At 41.8% G+C, this 13,771-nt stretch overlaps 1 protein-coding gene across 1 annotated transcript; it reads right to left on the minus strand.

Annotated features, from left to right (window-relative positions):
* Positions 1-1,260: 1,260 nt before the first annotated feature.
* Positions 1,261-10,965, minus strand: LOC110001468 (cyclin-T2). Its single transcript, XM_065951916.1, has 9 exons — positions 10,728-10,965; positions 10,094-10,175; positions 9,880-10,008; positions 8,240-8,300; positions 8,023-8,085; positions 7,852-7,897; positions 5,538-5,701; positions 3,455-3,525; positions 1,261-3,368 (listed from the first exon to the last, which is right to left on the minus strand). Exons 1-9 carry the CDS (start codon positions 10,883-10,885, stop codon positions 2,322-2,324), a joined length of 1,821 nt encoding a protein of 606 aa, XP_065807988.1. The 5' UTR covers positions 10,886-10,965; the 3' UTR covers positions 1,261-2,321.
* Positions 10,966-13,771: the final 2,806 nt, after the last annotated feature.

Raw genomic sequence — 13,771 nt, forward strand, 5'->3', positions numbered from 1 at the left:
AGCGCCCTGAGCCCTGCAGAATTTGTTAAGCTGTAGCTTCACACAAGCAGCCTATGTGTAGTCCATGTGTTCCTTTGTGTGGCATTACTGGTTAAACTCTGCTGGGGAAAAAATATGAAAAACGATGAATGAAGTGACTTTATTTCACTTAATGGAATCTTGATTTTAATTCTTAGAGGGGTCGGGACAAAGTTTTAATGACAGCGCCTGTGCACACTTAACCAGAGGAGCGAGACATAGAGAGAGATAGATCATTTAGATCACTTCAAGCAGCGTGTGTGTAAACTATTGAAACCATCCTGATTATACTTTTGAGTAATGCTGATTATTTTGGGGGGGCTTTTTATGTTTTGTTAGAGGATAGGACAGTGGATAGAGAGGAGAGAGAGAGAGTGCCATGTGGCAAAGGAGACACAGGTCAGATAAGAACCCCGGGCTGGACGCTTTGAGGACGGTGAGGACGCTTTGAAGCCTCTGAACATGGCTACCGACGCTCCTAATGCTGATTTTGGAACCACCATGGTACAGGCTTTGCTGACATCACAGACTCCCTCCGTTTCTTCTTGCCTGTAAGTATCTCCTCCTTTGACCATACTCATCAGCACTAAGTTGCACAAACACAAGTCATTCGTGATTCAGATCCCGAGCTCTTGTAGGTATGAAACCCTCATCTCATTTAAATATCCTGATCTTGTATTAACAAGATGAGCGACCCAGTTTTAATTGTTTTTGGTGAATGCAATGCACTTCTATGGAAGCCCATTTCAGCCAGTTAAAAAAAGAAAAAATGAATTATTTTTTTTGCCCATAAAAATTCTAAATTATGAGATAAAAAGTTGATATGTTCATAATTATGACTTTTTGTGGGCAAAATAAAAAAAAAATCTCAACAAAGCCAGGTTTTCATTTTTTTTTTTTTAACTGGCAGAAATGGGATTCCATAGAAGTGCACAAGACACCTCCAACCCCCCAGGATTAAACTTTGCTCTATGGGGGACAGAGGATTCTCCTCTGCTGCCCCACGGCTATGGAACGCTCTTCCCGCTAACCTGAGGGCCCCACAGACCGTAGGATCTGAAAACCCTCCTCTTTAAGAGCCTTCTCCTAAAACCCCTGCTTTTAGATTTTGTTTTTATGGTTTTATTGAAATTGTAGTACTTTGACATTTTCCTTTAAATGTATTATTAACACTTTGACAAAGTTTCAAACAGGGAATCCATGTGCTGTGTGTTCACACCATACAATCATCAGGATAATAAATCACTTTTACACCTTTATTTGGGCTCCAATACACAAATCTTGGATATGTTCATCGATACAGTCTGCTGAAGATCTCGTTATACACTGAATGGAGGAAGGTTTGGACCGATGCAATAAACCAACATTTTTTAAAACCTGAACTACAGAGTCCTATATACACAATCTTATTTTTAAAAGATCTGTATTTTCTGATAGTTATAACATTAATCATACTGAATAGCGATTGACAAGGTACGATCACAAGGCCTGTTTCTTTTTTCTCCGATAATTTAGCAGGTATATCTTAAACGCACGTTCACAGCAGATGTAACGTGAAGTTCATTTGTAGCTCTAAATGAGTGCACATTGAAATTCAGGTGCGGCCTTGGAAGTCCCAATAAGACAGCAAATAGACAGCAAATGGAGCCGGTCTCACGTTAGTTTTGGATTTTTTTTTTTTGTGTGTGTTTTTTTTTTTCTTTTTTTTTTTGGAACCATTGATGCACTCTGGAAAAATAAGCAGACCACATGTCCCGCCATCTTGGCCAAACAAACGGACGAGGTGATAACATCTCCATGGATACGGGTAGATTAAACCCCAAACAGAGGAAGATTCATTCTCATATCAAAAAAGTTTCAAGACCTGAGTTTTTTTTTTTTTTTTTAAAGTGGAACATGATGTTTTAAACATACGTAAAAAAAAAACAAAAAAACAAGGAAAGGTAATACTTGTAAACTGTCAAGATGGCTGCCAAACACTCGCTATGACTTCCCTTCTGTGACTGAAACATGCAGGTTAAAATCATGTCACCTTGTGTTAAAATCAGGTTTTTTAAAATCTCGTTTTTTCAGCCACATTCTTAAAACTCATCGGGTTTTTTTTTCTGTTGCAAGCTAGTTGTACACAGCTCTACGCATATAATTTGTACATTTTTCCGACAGCTTTACAAGAATCCTCAATGACACGACTGAGGGCGATGACGAAAATCATAACTTAAGACGAATAAAAGTCTTCTTTTTTTTTTTTTAAATTCTATTGGACATGGTGATACCTTATCTAAGACCACGCCGGACTCTGAGGGTTACAAGTTCATTCCTTGGGCACTTAGTAAAGAGTCCAGCATGTCGAAAGTGTCTTTGTAGTCGGTGTGTTGGCCGTTGGGGGCCAGCACGCCATTGGTGACGTCGTGGCCGTGGTGCTCCATCGTCCTCGGGCCGCTCTCAGACGCGTAGTGGGAGGAGCCGAGGCCTCCTTTGGAGCTCCTGCCGCTCTTGGACGAGTGGTGGTGGTTGTGGTTTCCTGCGTCGGAGTGAGGCCTCTTTCTGGACGAGCCTGTGTCGTTGCCGTGGCTACCGGTAGCCCGTAGGGATAAGGAGGCATTGTCTATTGTCCCTCGGCCGTTCCCGCTGATGGAATAAGCGTGCGAGTGGCCGTGTTTGGAGTGGCGGTGGCCGCCGTGCTCTTTGTGCTTGTCTTTTCCGGTCCCGCCCTGCTCCGAGCCGCCATGACGCTCCGATGACACTTTAATCCTCATCTTTAGCTCCTCGCTAGTCGCCGAGCCGTTCTCGAACGCAGCGGGCAGCCGGCTCTTTTTGGAGCTGGACTTCTCCCGCCGGCCGTCGCCTGATTGGCCGGCCTGCTGCTGGGAGCGTTTCTTGTGGTGGTGCGTTGACACGGTCGGAGGCGGAGCGTACATGTCCGCGCCCGCCTCCTCTTTTACACCGTTCTGCAAAGTCAGCTCCGACGCCAAGTGTTTTTCTCTGTACTTTTCAAGAGTCAAGACTTTCTGTGGTCGCGGAAAAGCCGCGGCGTTTGTCCCGAGCTGCTGCTGGTGTTTACCGCCCGACCCGCCTGCGGCTTTGTGTTCATGTTTTAGCAGCGTGAAGTCTGAGGGGTGAGGCTCGGAAAACTGGTCGTAACCACAGGACTTTGAGTGGTCGCTAAGCGGCTCGTAGGAGTTGTAGGAGGCTGTGATGCTGTTGAGGGAGGGGATGTCTGAAGAGTCCGATCCAGAGGTGGAAGGGAAGAAGGAGTTGGTGACACCAGGGAGGCCGTCAAGGGAAGTCCCCTGGAAGGCGCTATCCACCGATGAGCCGTCCGTCTTTGGCTTCTTAGCAGCTTGAATGGCCTATCAAACACACACACACATCAACGTGAGAAACTGCAGTGCTACATGTACCTGTGAGACCCTCATTAGAGTGTTTAATGACGTACCCTCCAGTTCCGTATCCTCTTCAGTCTGCTGGGCGTCTTCTCCAAAATCTGAAGGAACTCATGTGTGAGCTCTGAAAACAAAACAGTCACTTAGAATAATAATAATACTAACTTAATTTATATAACACATACATTTAAAGTGCTTCACAAAAATACGCAGGATAAAACATTGGTGAGTTATAGAATCATGGATTCAAAATGGATTAAATTAATTAAAGCAGGACATGAATGATTAATCAATCGTTAAAACGGCCTTCCTATAAAAAATGTGTTTTGAGCAAAGATTTAAAAATAGGAACAAGAGTTTGCCTGCCTGATTTCTTCAGGTAGAGAGTTCCAGAGCTTAGGTGCTCTGATGGCAAATGCCCAGTTGCCCTTGGTAACCAGCCTTGATCTAAGAACAGCTAATAGAGGTGCTCTTGATGATTTAAGATCTCGGCTTGGAGCATAGCGGGTTCAAAGTTCTGTGAAGTTATATAATCTTATAACCTCCTTGTGATGTAGCTTATCCTTTACACTTCATTCTGAAAACATCTGTTGATGCTAACTAGTACACTGGTTATATAATAAAGCTGGATCAAATATGTCTAATTTGTACACATACTGATAGAATAAAGACTATTGTGCTTGAATTTAAAGGCAGATACTTCCATTTGCTCCACATCCAATAAAAATAGAACAAAAACCCCTATGAATCTCCTAAACATTAAAATATAATAATAAATAAATCTCATAGTAAATGGACTTGAGCTTGTAAAGTGCTTTTCTAGTATTCAGACTACTAAAAGCACTTTTACACCGCATGTCACACCTACACATTCACACACTGATGGTAGTGATCTTTATGTAGTATCATCCATCACAAGTAACTAATCCCATTCATACACCACCGCCCAAGCAGGGCGGTGGTTAAGCGTCTTGCCCAAGGACACATCGGACATGTTGCCCAGCACGGGACCGAACCCTCGACCGTCCCGTTTAGAGGCGACGACCATACCAACTGAGCCCCAGTTGCCCCTGAGGCATGCTGAGGCAAAGCTTCAAAAGCCACTGATTTCTAGCTTACTATCACTTAGGACAGAAAATCCTCCTTGGTTCCGACCTATTAACCCTTTTTTTCCCCGTTAACGATCCAAAAAAACAATCTGATCGGTGATAAAGATCCGTAATGTGATCAGTAAAACAACTAATGACTCGTCTGAGATATACATATTTGTTGCCAGTTTGCCTCCTGGTTGCCCACATGACACTATGGAGGCAGCCTTTGGCCTGGAGCTTCTTGCACATTGATGAGCTTCAAGTTCTACAAACTCTACTGCGACCCATCGAGTATTAAATCACTTCATGGGACCTTTCTCAAACCGCTACTTCCACACTCGCCCTTCTGGCGTCATGCACAAAGCTGGATTAGGTATCCCTTGTTAAGGTGGAGGATATAAATACAGCAGCAAGCCTTGGGATTAATTCCCATCACAGCATGGGAAACAGGAACTTTACATAACCATTTTCAGTGATAGTTTTTCACAAATACAATTAGGCAGACTTCAAAAGATGAGAACAGCCCTACATGTTTCATCACTTGTATGATACTCATTTCTATATTATTTAAAGGTGTTTACGTCTGTGCATGTTGCATACTCTCTGTTGGAGGGTGTAACTATCCACCCTCAGACCCTCTGCACAGCGTGCAAACAGAACGTAAGTGTGTTTGGAGCGGTTTGAGAAAGCGTCCAACCTTAGACCTTCACTTTAGCTAAATTTAAAACCGGCCCTCGTCTCCCCCACTTTGAGGCAAACGTTTGATAACTCTTCTCAATTATTTTATGTGACACACTAGGGCTGGGAATCTTTGGGTGTCTCACAATTCGATTTCGATTCTTGGAATCACAAAAAACCATTCTGGATTCTTGATTCAAAGTCTCTCATTGAATAAGTACTTCAGGATCTCCTCCAGTCATCTGAGAGACTGGCTGAATTTATTGCTGCTCCATTTAGCATTCTACTGATAAATTTTTTCTCCAACCTATATGACACACTTCTGTAATCCACAAACAGATAGGAAACGAACACCATGCCCTCTTACCGTCTAGCAGTTGTAACGTTACAGTGGGGTCCACATACTCCCACCAGGGTTTGCCATCTGTGGACACAGGGATCTCCCAGTTGGACCACTTGCAGGCCAGATGGATGCAGACACAGGCGACGACGGTGGGTCTGTACTGCAGGCAGAAGGTGGTGAGGTGCAAACTGCAGAAACAAGGAAAAAAAAAAGAGAGAAAGAAAACGATTGTCATCTGAAGGGCTTCTTCTCTTAACACATGTAGAATTAAAAAAAAACAAGTTTAGGCAACACTGGCCATCATTCATCTGAACCATTTTACAAACACAGCCTTACCTTATAGAACTGGAACATTTAAGATAACCTACATTGTTAGGACATGTTCCTCTATGTTTGAATTAGTTTTATATAATCATTTTAAAAGATTGATGAACTGATCAATGTTTACTGGGCTGGATTATCGTTTCAATTTCAACATAAAAAAGGGGGAGGGGGATTTTTTAAAAAGAACATTTAAGGCAGTGTTTCTCAATCTTCAAAAGGGGATCAGGCATCATTTCAGAAAATCTATCGGCCATGAGCAATTAAATTGAATCAAATTTCAAGCCTTTTGTACGCCTGTATTGGGAGTGATGACATCGCTAAAGCTTTACACCATCACAGACTGAGAAACACTGATGTTTGATGTCAAACAAATGATTAGGCGTCACTGCTTCTAAGGTTAAGTTTGTCTGCACTCTAAATCCCAAACTGCACTGCAAACTGGCTCCGTTGTACTGACACATGGGGGGGACGCGACCTGGTGATTTAAGTCATACTCTGTATTGTTCACCTTGGAGAAACGCCATAACAATACAGAGCGGAGAAAAGGGTTAGGGGGTAGGGAAAAGATTGTTTTTTTTATTATGGGGAAAGGACTGACAAGTCCACGTCTTAAACAGGGACAGTGACTTCTGTATTTTTATCAGACATCTTAAGGGGCCCTAGTACAGTGCCCATGCACGTTTGATCCCCAACGTGTAATTGGTCAGACTAGCGCTCCGTACACTTCCTTGGCCCTGGAGCGGTTGCTCATGTACCTCATCTATCGTTGATTCACGACGTGGACATGACTCATAGCCTAGGCGAGTGTTCCTCTCGACAATCATTTCAAACACTGGCTGCAAAGGGTTAAAGTTGGTCCAACGCAGAGGTTGAGAACTCAACATTTGCTTGTGAGGTAGCAAAAACAATTTGAGCAACATCTGCTGCAACCAGTTGCACAAAAAGCGTAAAACAACGGCCTTAGAGGCTCAACCTGTAGATGACATTGCATCACAATAGTTAGATTTAAGGAGACGTAATAGAAGTCATCTTTCTCTCTGGTCGCCTGCAGAGCGTTAAGACACTACTCGAGACGCAAACCCGAGCCGTAAAGACGGAATACAGATTGTCCACTAGTGAGTCGATCTCAGATGGTGATTGCACACAGATGAAGTGAAGAGAAACTAAACGCAGGCTGTCCTGTGTGTAGGTCTAAATGTGGGGAAACTCTCATGGAGAATCAAATTTACAGGACGGGAAAATCTGGAATTCTGGATAAGTATGTTTGAATCACATCCCTGATGACTGAACGTTCATCCTTAATTTATGAAGTCATAATAGGAAATTACTGTCATGATCTGTCCTATCATCATCATCTTCTGGGATCATCAATCTCCCAGATTCTACCAAACTAGCAGTCTCTGTAAAACAAGTAAAGTCAACACCTCATCATCAGTCACTGAAATACAAAACATCATCAGCGTTAAGTGTTGAGTGAAGATAAAAATCAAGAAATATTTCTGCTACATTATTTGCCTTTGCAGGACAATTACGATTCGGTGGCGTTTAAAGAACAGGAATTCAGTTTGCAGTATAGTTTGGTGTTTGATTTGTTAGGTTCTTTGTTTTGGGGGGTGAAAAGTTATATAAAATTATTAAGAATTAAAAGAGAATTTGAACTATACTTACCAAAGGACTCTATAAGTTTAAGAATCTTTAGTGGCAATCTATATTCAGGCTACCGTTTGAGTTTTTTTGTTGTTGTTTTTTTTTCAGACAAATGCACTCCGTACCAAACAACCTTGAGAGGTAAACAGCACCACTACACTCCACATTGTGCATTCAACCCCTTATGTGCCAACACAGAGCCCTTGTACAATACACCGCACAGAGCAGCCTGGACTTGGTACTTCCCCGCTCGGGGGGTTCCCAGGATCCCGGCGCAAACAGGGCGTTGGACACAGGAAGGGGGGCCCTGCAGGACAGGAAGCTATAGTGTGCCATTACAGTGCAATAATGGGAACAGGATAATAACCTGTTGGTAGCCATGAAATAGGAAGTCTGTGCCAAATCCTTGCTTGCTGTAAAAGAAAAAGAAAGTTCACTTTAGAAGAGAGTTGATGGATGGAAGAAGGTATTTCAAATGAAAGGAAGAGCACAAAATGTAATAAGCTAAAAATCACAAGAGAAGGTTTTTTTTTTTTACCTCGCACTAGCTGGGAACACCTCACAACTTGTGTGTGTGGATGATCGACTGTGATTTCAAACCCTGCAATCAAAGATAAACAATAGAGACCATCAGGTGTGACGTCAGTACAGGCAAGGCTCCAGAGTGATATCGGAGTGTACATTTAGTAACCGAATAGAGCGGCCGAGACAGTCGAGGAGAAAGTTTCCAGAATTGAAGCTTAAACAGGACTCACCCAGCGTCTGCAGCACTATTGTTTCCAGTGCTACAAGCTCTTGTGCCTGCTGCTGGAATGCCTGAAAAAAAAAAGAAACAAAGACAAATCAATGAATAATTCTGTGATTCAGCATTCTGAAAAATAAAAGCATTAGCATCAAGGATGAAGCATATGAAAAAAAAAAGAATCAGCATGAAGCGGGTACTTCCTGAGCATTTGAAGAATCCAGGATTAAAGCTCAACCTTATAGATATGATAGAGACATTCAATTAAAGCTCCTCAAAGAAGCACTTCAGATTTCAGAGTCCATATGTAGAAGATGGAAAAGCACTTCTCTGAAATGATTTAGGGTTTCACCTTCGGCCGCGGTCCGGTTCATGTTGAGAAAGGAGCTACAATGAGCGAGTTAACGCGGACTTGTGTATCGGGGTTTTAAAGCATCTGCTTTTTGTGGATGTAGATGATTTCAGAAAGGGGGATTTTGAGAAACCTGGAACTCCAAAAGAAACCAGGATACTGGGGCCTGAACGCGTCTCATTCCTGGTTTCTGATAGCGGCCTCAGCCAAGCGACGTATCAGCAAAACAATCATGGCAGCAGCAACGCTTCCATTAACTTTTAGAGCGACGACGAAACTGAATATAAAGGTGGACGTACCATATCTTCAACATGATGTTGACCTTAAATAGTGCTAAGCCCCCCCCCCCACACTATATAAAGTGTATTTTTCCCAGATTTCTAAAATGCCTCCGTCCGTGTTGGTACATATAACCTCAGAGAAGTGTAGAAAATGTCAGAGAGAGGTGTCCATGTTAATCATGGGAGGTACACCTTGGTCCAAATCTTGACAGAAACTGCCAGTCCAATCAGGACACAGCGTGAACCTCTAAGACACATGTCATAAATCGCAGGGTCTATTAACGGTTGTGTTTTCTATGTCTAGATGCATTAATCATTAATTGGATGGGATCATGCGCTTTATACGTTAATTTCAAGTTTATTTCCACAACTTTTTCTAATTGGTTATCATATCCTAAAGTGGGACTGCAGTAGATAGATCATGTCCGGGTCAGACACACTACAGCAGGGGTCTCCAACCTGTTTTCATCTGAGAGCTACTTGAAAGTGGCCAAGGGCTACTTGCATCAAATCGCTTGCATTTATTTACATAGCTCAGCTGAATGAAGCTACTGTTTGTATGTGTCCAAGAAAACATTAGTACTTCATACTTGTTTTTAAATGGGCCAAATATATGAATAGTGGGAAGAGGTGCATTTACCGTCGTCAGATTTTCATTTTTATTTTTAACACAGTCGGTCAACCTTATAGGCGAGCGACCTGTTGGAGACCCCTGCACTACAGACTGACGCTATGAGCCTCGTCTGACTCATTTTCTGACTTTGTTCTGACTAACGAAATCCTCACACAGCCCCATCAGTCAGCATGAGGAGCGTCTAACCACAAACCTTTTTTTTTTTTTAACAGAAACAAAATGAGCAACATGGTCGACGGGAATTCACGTGTAATCATTCCCACGTGAATCTCCAAACGCAGTGGCGTTCACGTGTGGAATGACACCATGATGTAGACCGTGTCTAACGCTGGGGCAGCATTTCCAATCAGATCAGAAATCCCCATCTGTAGTCATGATTCACTTACGTTGCTCTTAGTGTCTAGGGCAGGCTCTTGTGGGTTAACGCAGGCATGGGCTATTTTAATGACATGTTCCAGCTTCCTGGGCTGCTCCTCGACTTTAGCTGCCAGGAACAACGTAGTCTGGGAAATTATCTGTAGAGGGACAAACAATTTCAAGTTTCCACTCCCAAGAACACCACACAACCACAATGTGAGCCAACAAAGAAGACGTACTTACATTTCTATGGAATTTAGAGAAGGAGTGGATCATATAAAACCTGTGCATATAAACTATAGCAGTGTTGATAATAAGTTGAGAGCTGGGGAAACAGTTAAGGCACAACACATGTTGGAGGGGAAGAAAAAAACCCACAAATCTAGCGGGTTTCTTGTAGGAACCATGTCACGTTAGCATCGAGCTAAGCCAGCAAAACGTGCATCCTGTAAGATAAAACCTCCACGCAGTTTCAAGACATTACAGGGTCACCTTTCACAACGAGAAACAACACATTTAAACCACAGTAAAAAAAAGAAAGGTGGAAACAACACGCACAGTGTGTGTACGTAATCGCCAGGTGATTGCTCATCAGTGATGCCTTAAAGAGAGAAAGCTAACAATAGAATCTGCAGTCTACATAGACAAACAATAGCTAAGCTAACAAGTAGGCCTCAGCAGCAGCATCAACAATAAGCGGCGTGTTAGAGGATTTTAAAGCGTAATCACAGTTTAGAAGATTAAAAAAAAGTCACAATGAAGCGTTTAAAGTGAGTCTGGAGGTTTAAGATATTAACAATAACAAGCAATTCCATCCCGGCTTTTGCCAGCTAATGCTAGTCGGAGCTAACCCCGTCCGTCGGTTCAGAGAGGATACACGTTGAGCCTCTGGCCTATGTCCTGGATTAAGTTGGCCGCCTGCTGCCGGTACGAGAGCTCCCGGTCGGCCTCGATCCCGCAGCGTCGAGACGGCGTGGTTTCCAGCTGCTCCCGGGAAAAGAGCCATTTCGAAGAGGGTCCCCGGTGCACCGCCATTACGCTCCCACAGCCAAGCCCGACGGCGTTAGCATCGGGAGGGGAGCGGGGCTATGGGGGCACCGGAAGGACGAAATCAAGCAGCAGAAACCGGTTGTGCGAGGTCTGAACAGCGCCTCCAGTGGTCGGATGTGCAAACAAGTGCCTGATTTATTATCAACAAGACACTATTTTTTTTTTTTTTTTTTTTTTAGGCTGTAAGAGAGATTTATTTAATCCCTTTTGTGCCAAGTTCTTACAGGAAAGAAATGTCAATTTGAGTTGAAAAAACTGAATCAGCCACAAGGGGGAACCCGTGCTGCGGCTATTATTACTGTGAGAAAAAACATAGACTGTAAATATTAAGACATCATTTTATCTGAAACTCTGAACTCTGAACTCTGTCTCTCTCTCTCTCTCCCTCTCTCTCTCCGCCCCCTGCTGACCCCCCCCCCCCCCCTTTCCCCTGCATATCACCTCACACCCATCATCCCCCCACCACTCCTCCTGGTCACACACACACATCTCTCATCCATCTGTATTATTGTATTATAGTTTGTTCATATCACCTCAATAAGTTATCGACCTGTACAATATGTCCATATTCTTTATATTATCTGTAATCTAGTACAGCATGCTCACTGCACCTTAATCTGTATATTATAATCCTAAGAATACACTTATATTTATAGCATTTATTTATATTTATAGCATCCCATTAATCCAGCCATATATACCCAATAATTCACTTTTTTTAGTCTACATCTGTAAATTTTGTAATTACTGTACATAGCACAGATTCTTGCACTTTCTGCTTATTTGCACTTCTGGTGAGATGCCAAACCTCATTTCGTTACTCTATACTTGTATATGTGTAATGACAGTAAAGTTGAATCTCATCATCTCATCTCATCTAGGCTATTTGGCTATGTTGTAATATTAAGACAGACTGCTTAATAATAGGCTACTTGTTGGGGCAGGATTATTCAACTTTTTTCTTTTAAGTGGCAGGACAACACACTAATATGAAACAAAACTAAGACAGAACAGGTAAGAAGGGAAAATCATACTTTTTAAATTATTATTAAATTATGACTTAAGATAAATAGATAACAATCTATAGCCTCAATTTCTCTTTTCTACCACTAGATGGAAGCATCGATCAAGACTTAACCTCCAGCTTGTTGAGCGAAACAGTCCTTGAACTTTAAGAGCTTTATCAGACAGAAATAAGATTAAATGTACAGAGTCGAGTACATAGCCTATACTGTATCCTTTCATACTTTAATTATCTCAATGCAGGTTTTTTTCAGTGTTAGGGGTCGATGTGTACGAGGGCTGGGCGATATGGACCAAAACTCATACCTCGATATTGTTTAGCTGAATGGCGATACTCGATATATATCGATATGTATTTTATTAACAGTGAAAACACTTGGAAAAATAAACTACCTGTTTGTGACTTTAAAAAGTAATATTATAAAATAGAAATGTTCCTTAAATACAATAAAAGAGAGAGAGAGGAGGAGCAGGGTTAAGAGGGACAGACAGTCAGTCATCATCAGTGAGATGAGAAAAAAGTGACCTGGCACCTCTGTAATGTTATTTTAATGCAACATAAACTATATCCATATTAATGATATTGTTTTACCCTAGATCTTGTTTCAAAATATAGCAATATGTTGTCCAGCCAAAATGTGTAGGCTATAGGCAATATTGCTATTTCCCATTTATGTCCTTTTCTTGACTTTAAATGTGCAGGTTGCCTATCTGACTTAACATTTTGGAGGCTTCATATTGATAAATAAATAAGGCTACATGAAAAGCACAATCCCGTCAACTGTTTAAAATAGGGAAAGCATAATGTCCCATTTGTTGTCGAGCATTTTAAGTATCCCTGTAACTAAGCAACCCATTTCAGGAATAGGATAATAATTATTCCAAGAAAAACACAATGGGCCTCTTAATCCCATGAAATATAAGAGTTTTGAAATATTCTCGTGCCATAAAGAATTTGAAATTAATAAATTAATAAATAAAATAAGCATTTTATCAGCAGGCTATACTTTGCCACAGAGGAGGAAAAACAATATATTTTGCTTCTCACGACGACAGACTGTTGTGGCCAACTTATTTTCTTGTGTGCTTTAGTTTAGGTTATGTGACAGGTGAAGAACAGATCCAGTATGTCCCTATTTCCCCCGGCTGGTTCAATTCCCATGGGAAAGTGTACTCTTAATTTCCCCCCTAAATGTTTTTTTTATTTCTTTAAGTGACCTGCCCAGCAGAGGAAAAAAAGGTCTATTTTAAGAAGAGGTACATGTAAGAATACTCTTGCACATTTAGTCAGTGCATACTTGCAAATAAGAGACAGAGTAGGGAGGGTCGTCCCTTCACCAGCCTTAAAAAAATGCAGCATACTGAATAGTGCCAATGAATCAGTGATGTGAATCAGAGGTGTTTTAGAAGTCTAAGGGGACTGAATAATAAGTGGCGTATACCCTGCAATACACCATTGCATGGGACCATAGACTGAACATATGACATGAGACAGATGTTTTAACATCGACTGAACATATGACATCCAGATGTTTGAACTCGTGGACGCGGATTCTTAGCGTGAACTTTCCCTGGATCCGTAATTAGAGTCCAGGTGTTTGTTTTGCACACCGTCGCGAATTAGAACCTGTTGTGTGTTTTTTTTTTTTTTTTTTTTTGTCAAGACTTGGGATCAGGTTTGCGGTATGTACACACAGGCTTACTAGTAGACTTCCGGTTTCCACCTTCAAAATAAATAGCTAGTCTATTATTCATTTGCGCTTCGTAAACTTAGACTTCTACTTGCACCAATTTATAACCATGAACTGATTTCCACACATAGAAGGTGTTTCCTGCTGCTAACAGAGC

Source organism: Labrus bergylta, chromosome 24, assembly GCF_963930695.1.
Source record: "Labrus bergylta chromosome 24, fLabBer1.1, whole genome shotgun sequence".
NCBI classification, from domain to species: Eukaryota; Metazoa; Chordata; class Actinopteri; order Labriformes; family Labridae; genus Labrus; species Labrus bergylta.

Coding starts and splice junctions, on each gene's coding strand:
- LOC110001468 (XM_065951916.1), bottom strand. CDS start 10,885: ATGGCGGTGCACCGGGGACCCTCTTCGAAATGGCTCTTTTCCCGGGAG. Junction 8,086..8,239: donor AATAGTGCTGCAGACGCTGG/GTGAGTCCTGTT, acceptor CTTTGATTGCAG/GGTTTGAAATCACAGTCGAT. Junction 5,702..7,851: donor TATTTCATGGCTACCAACAG/GTTATTATCCTG, acceptor TTGTTTCTGCAG/TTTGCACCTCACCACCTTCT.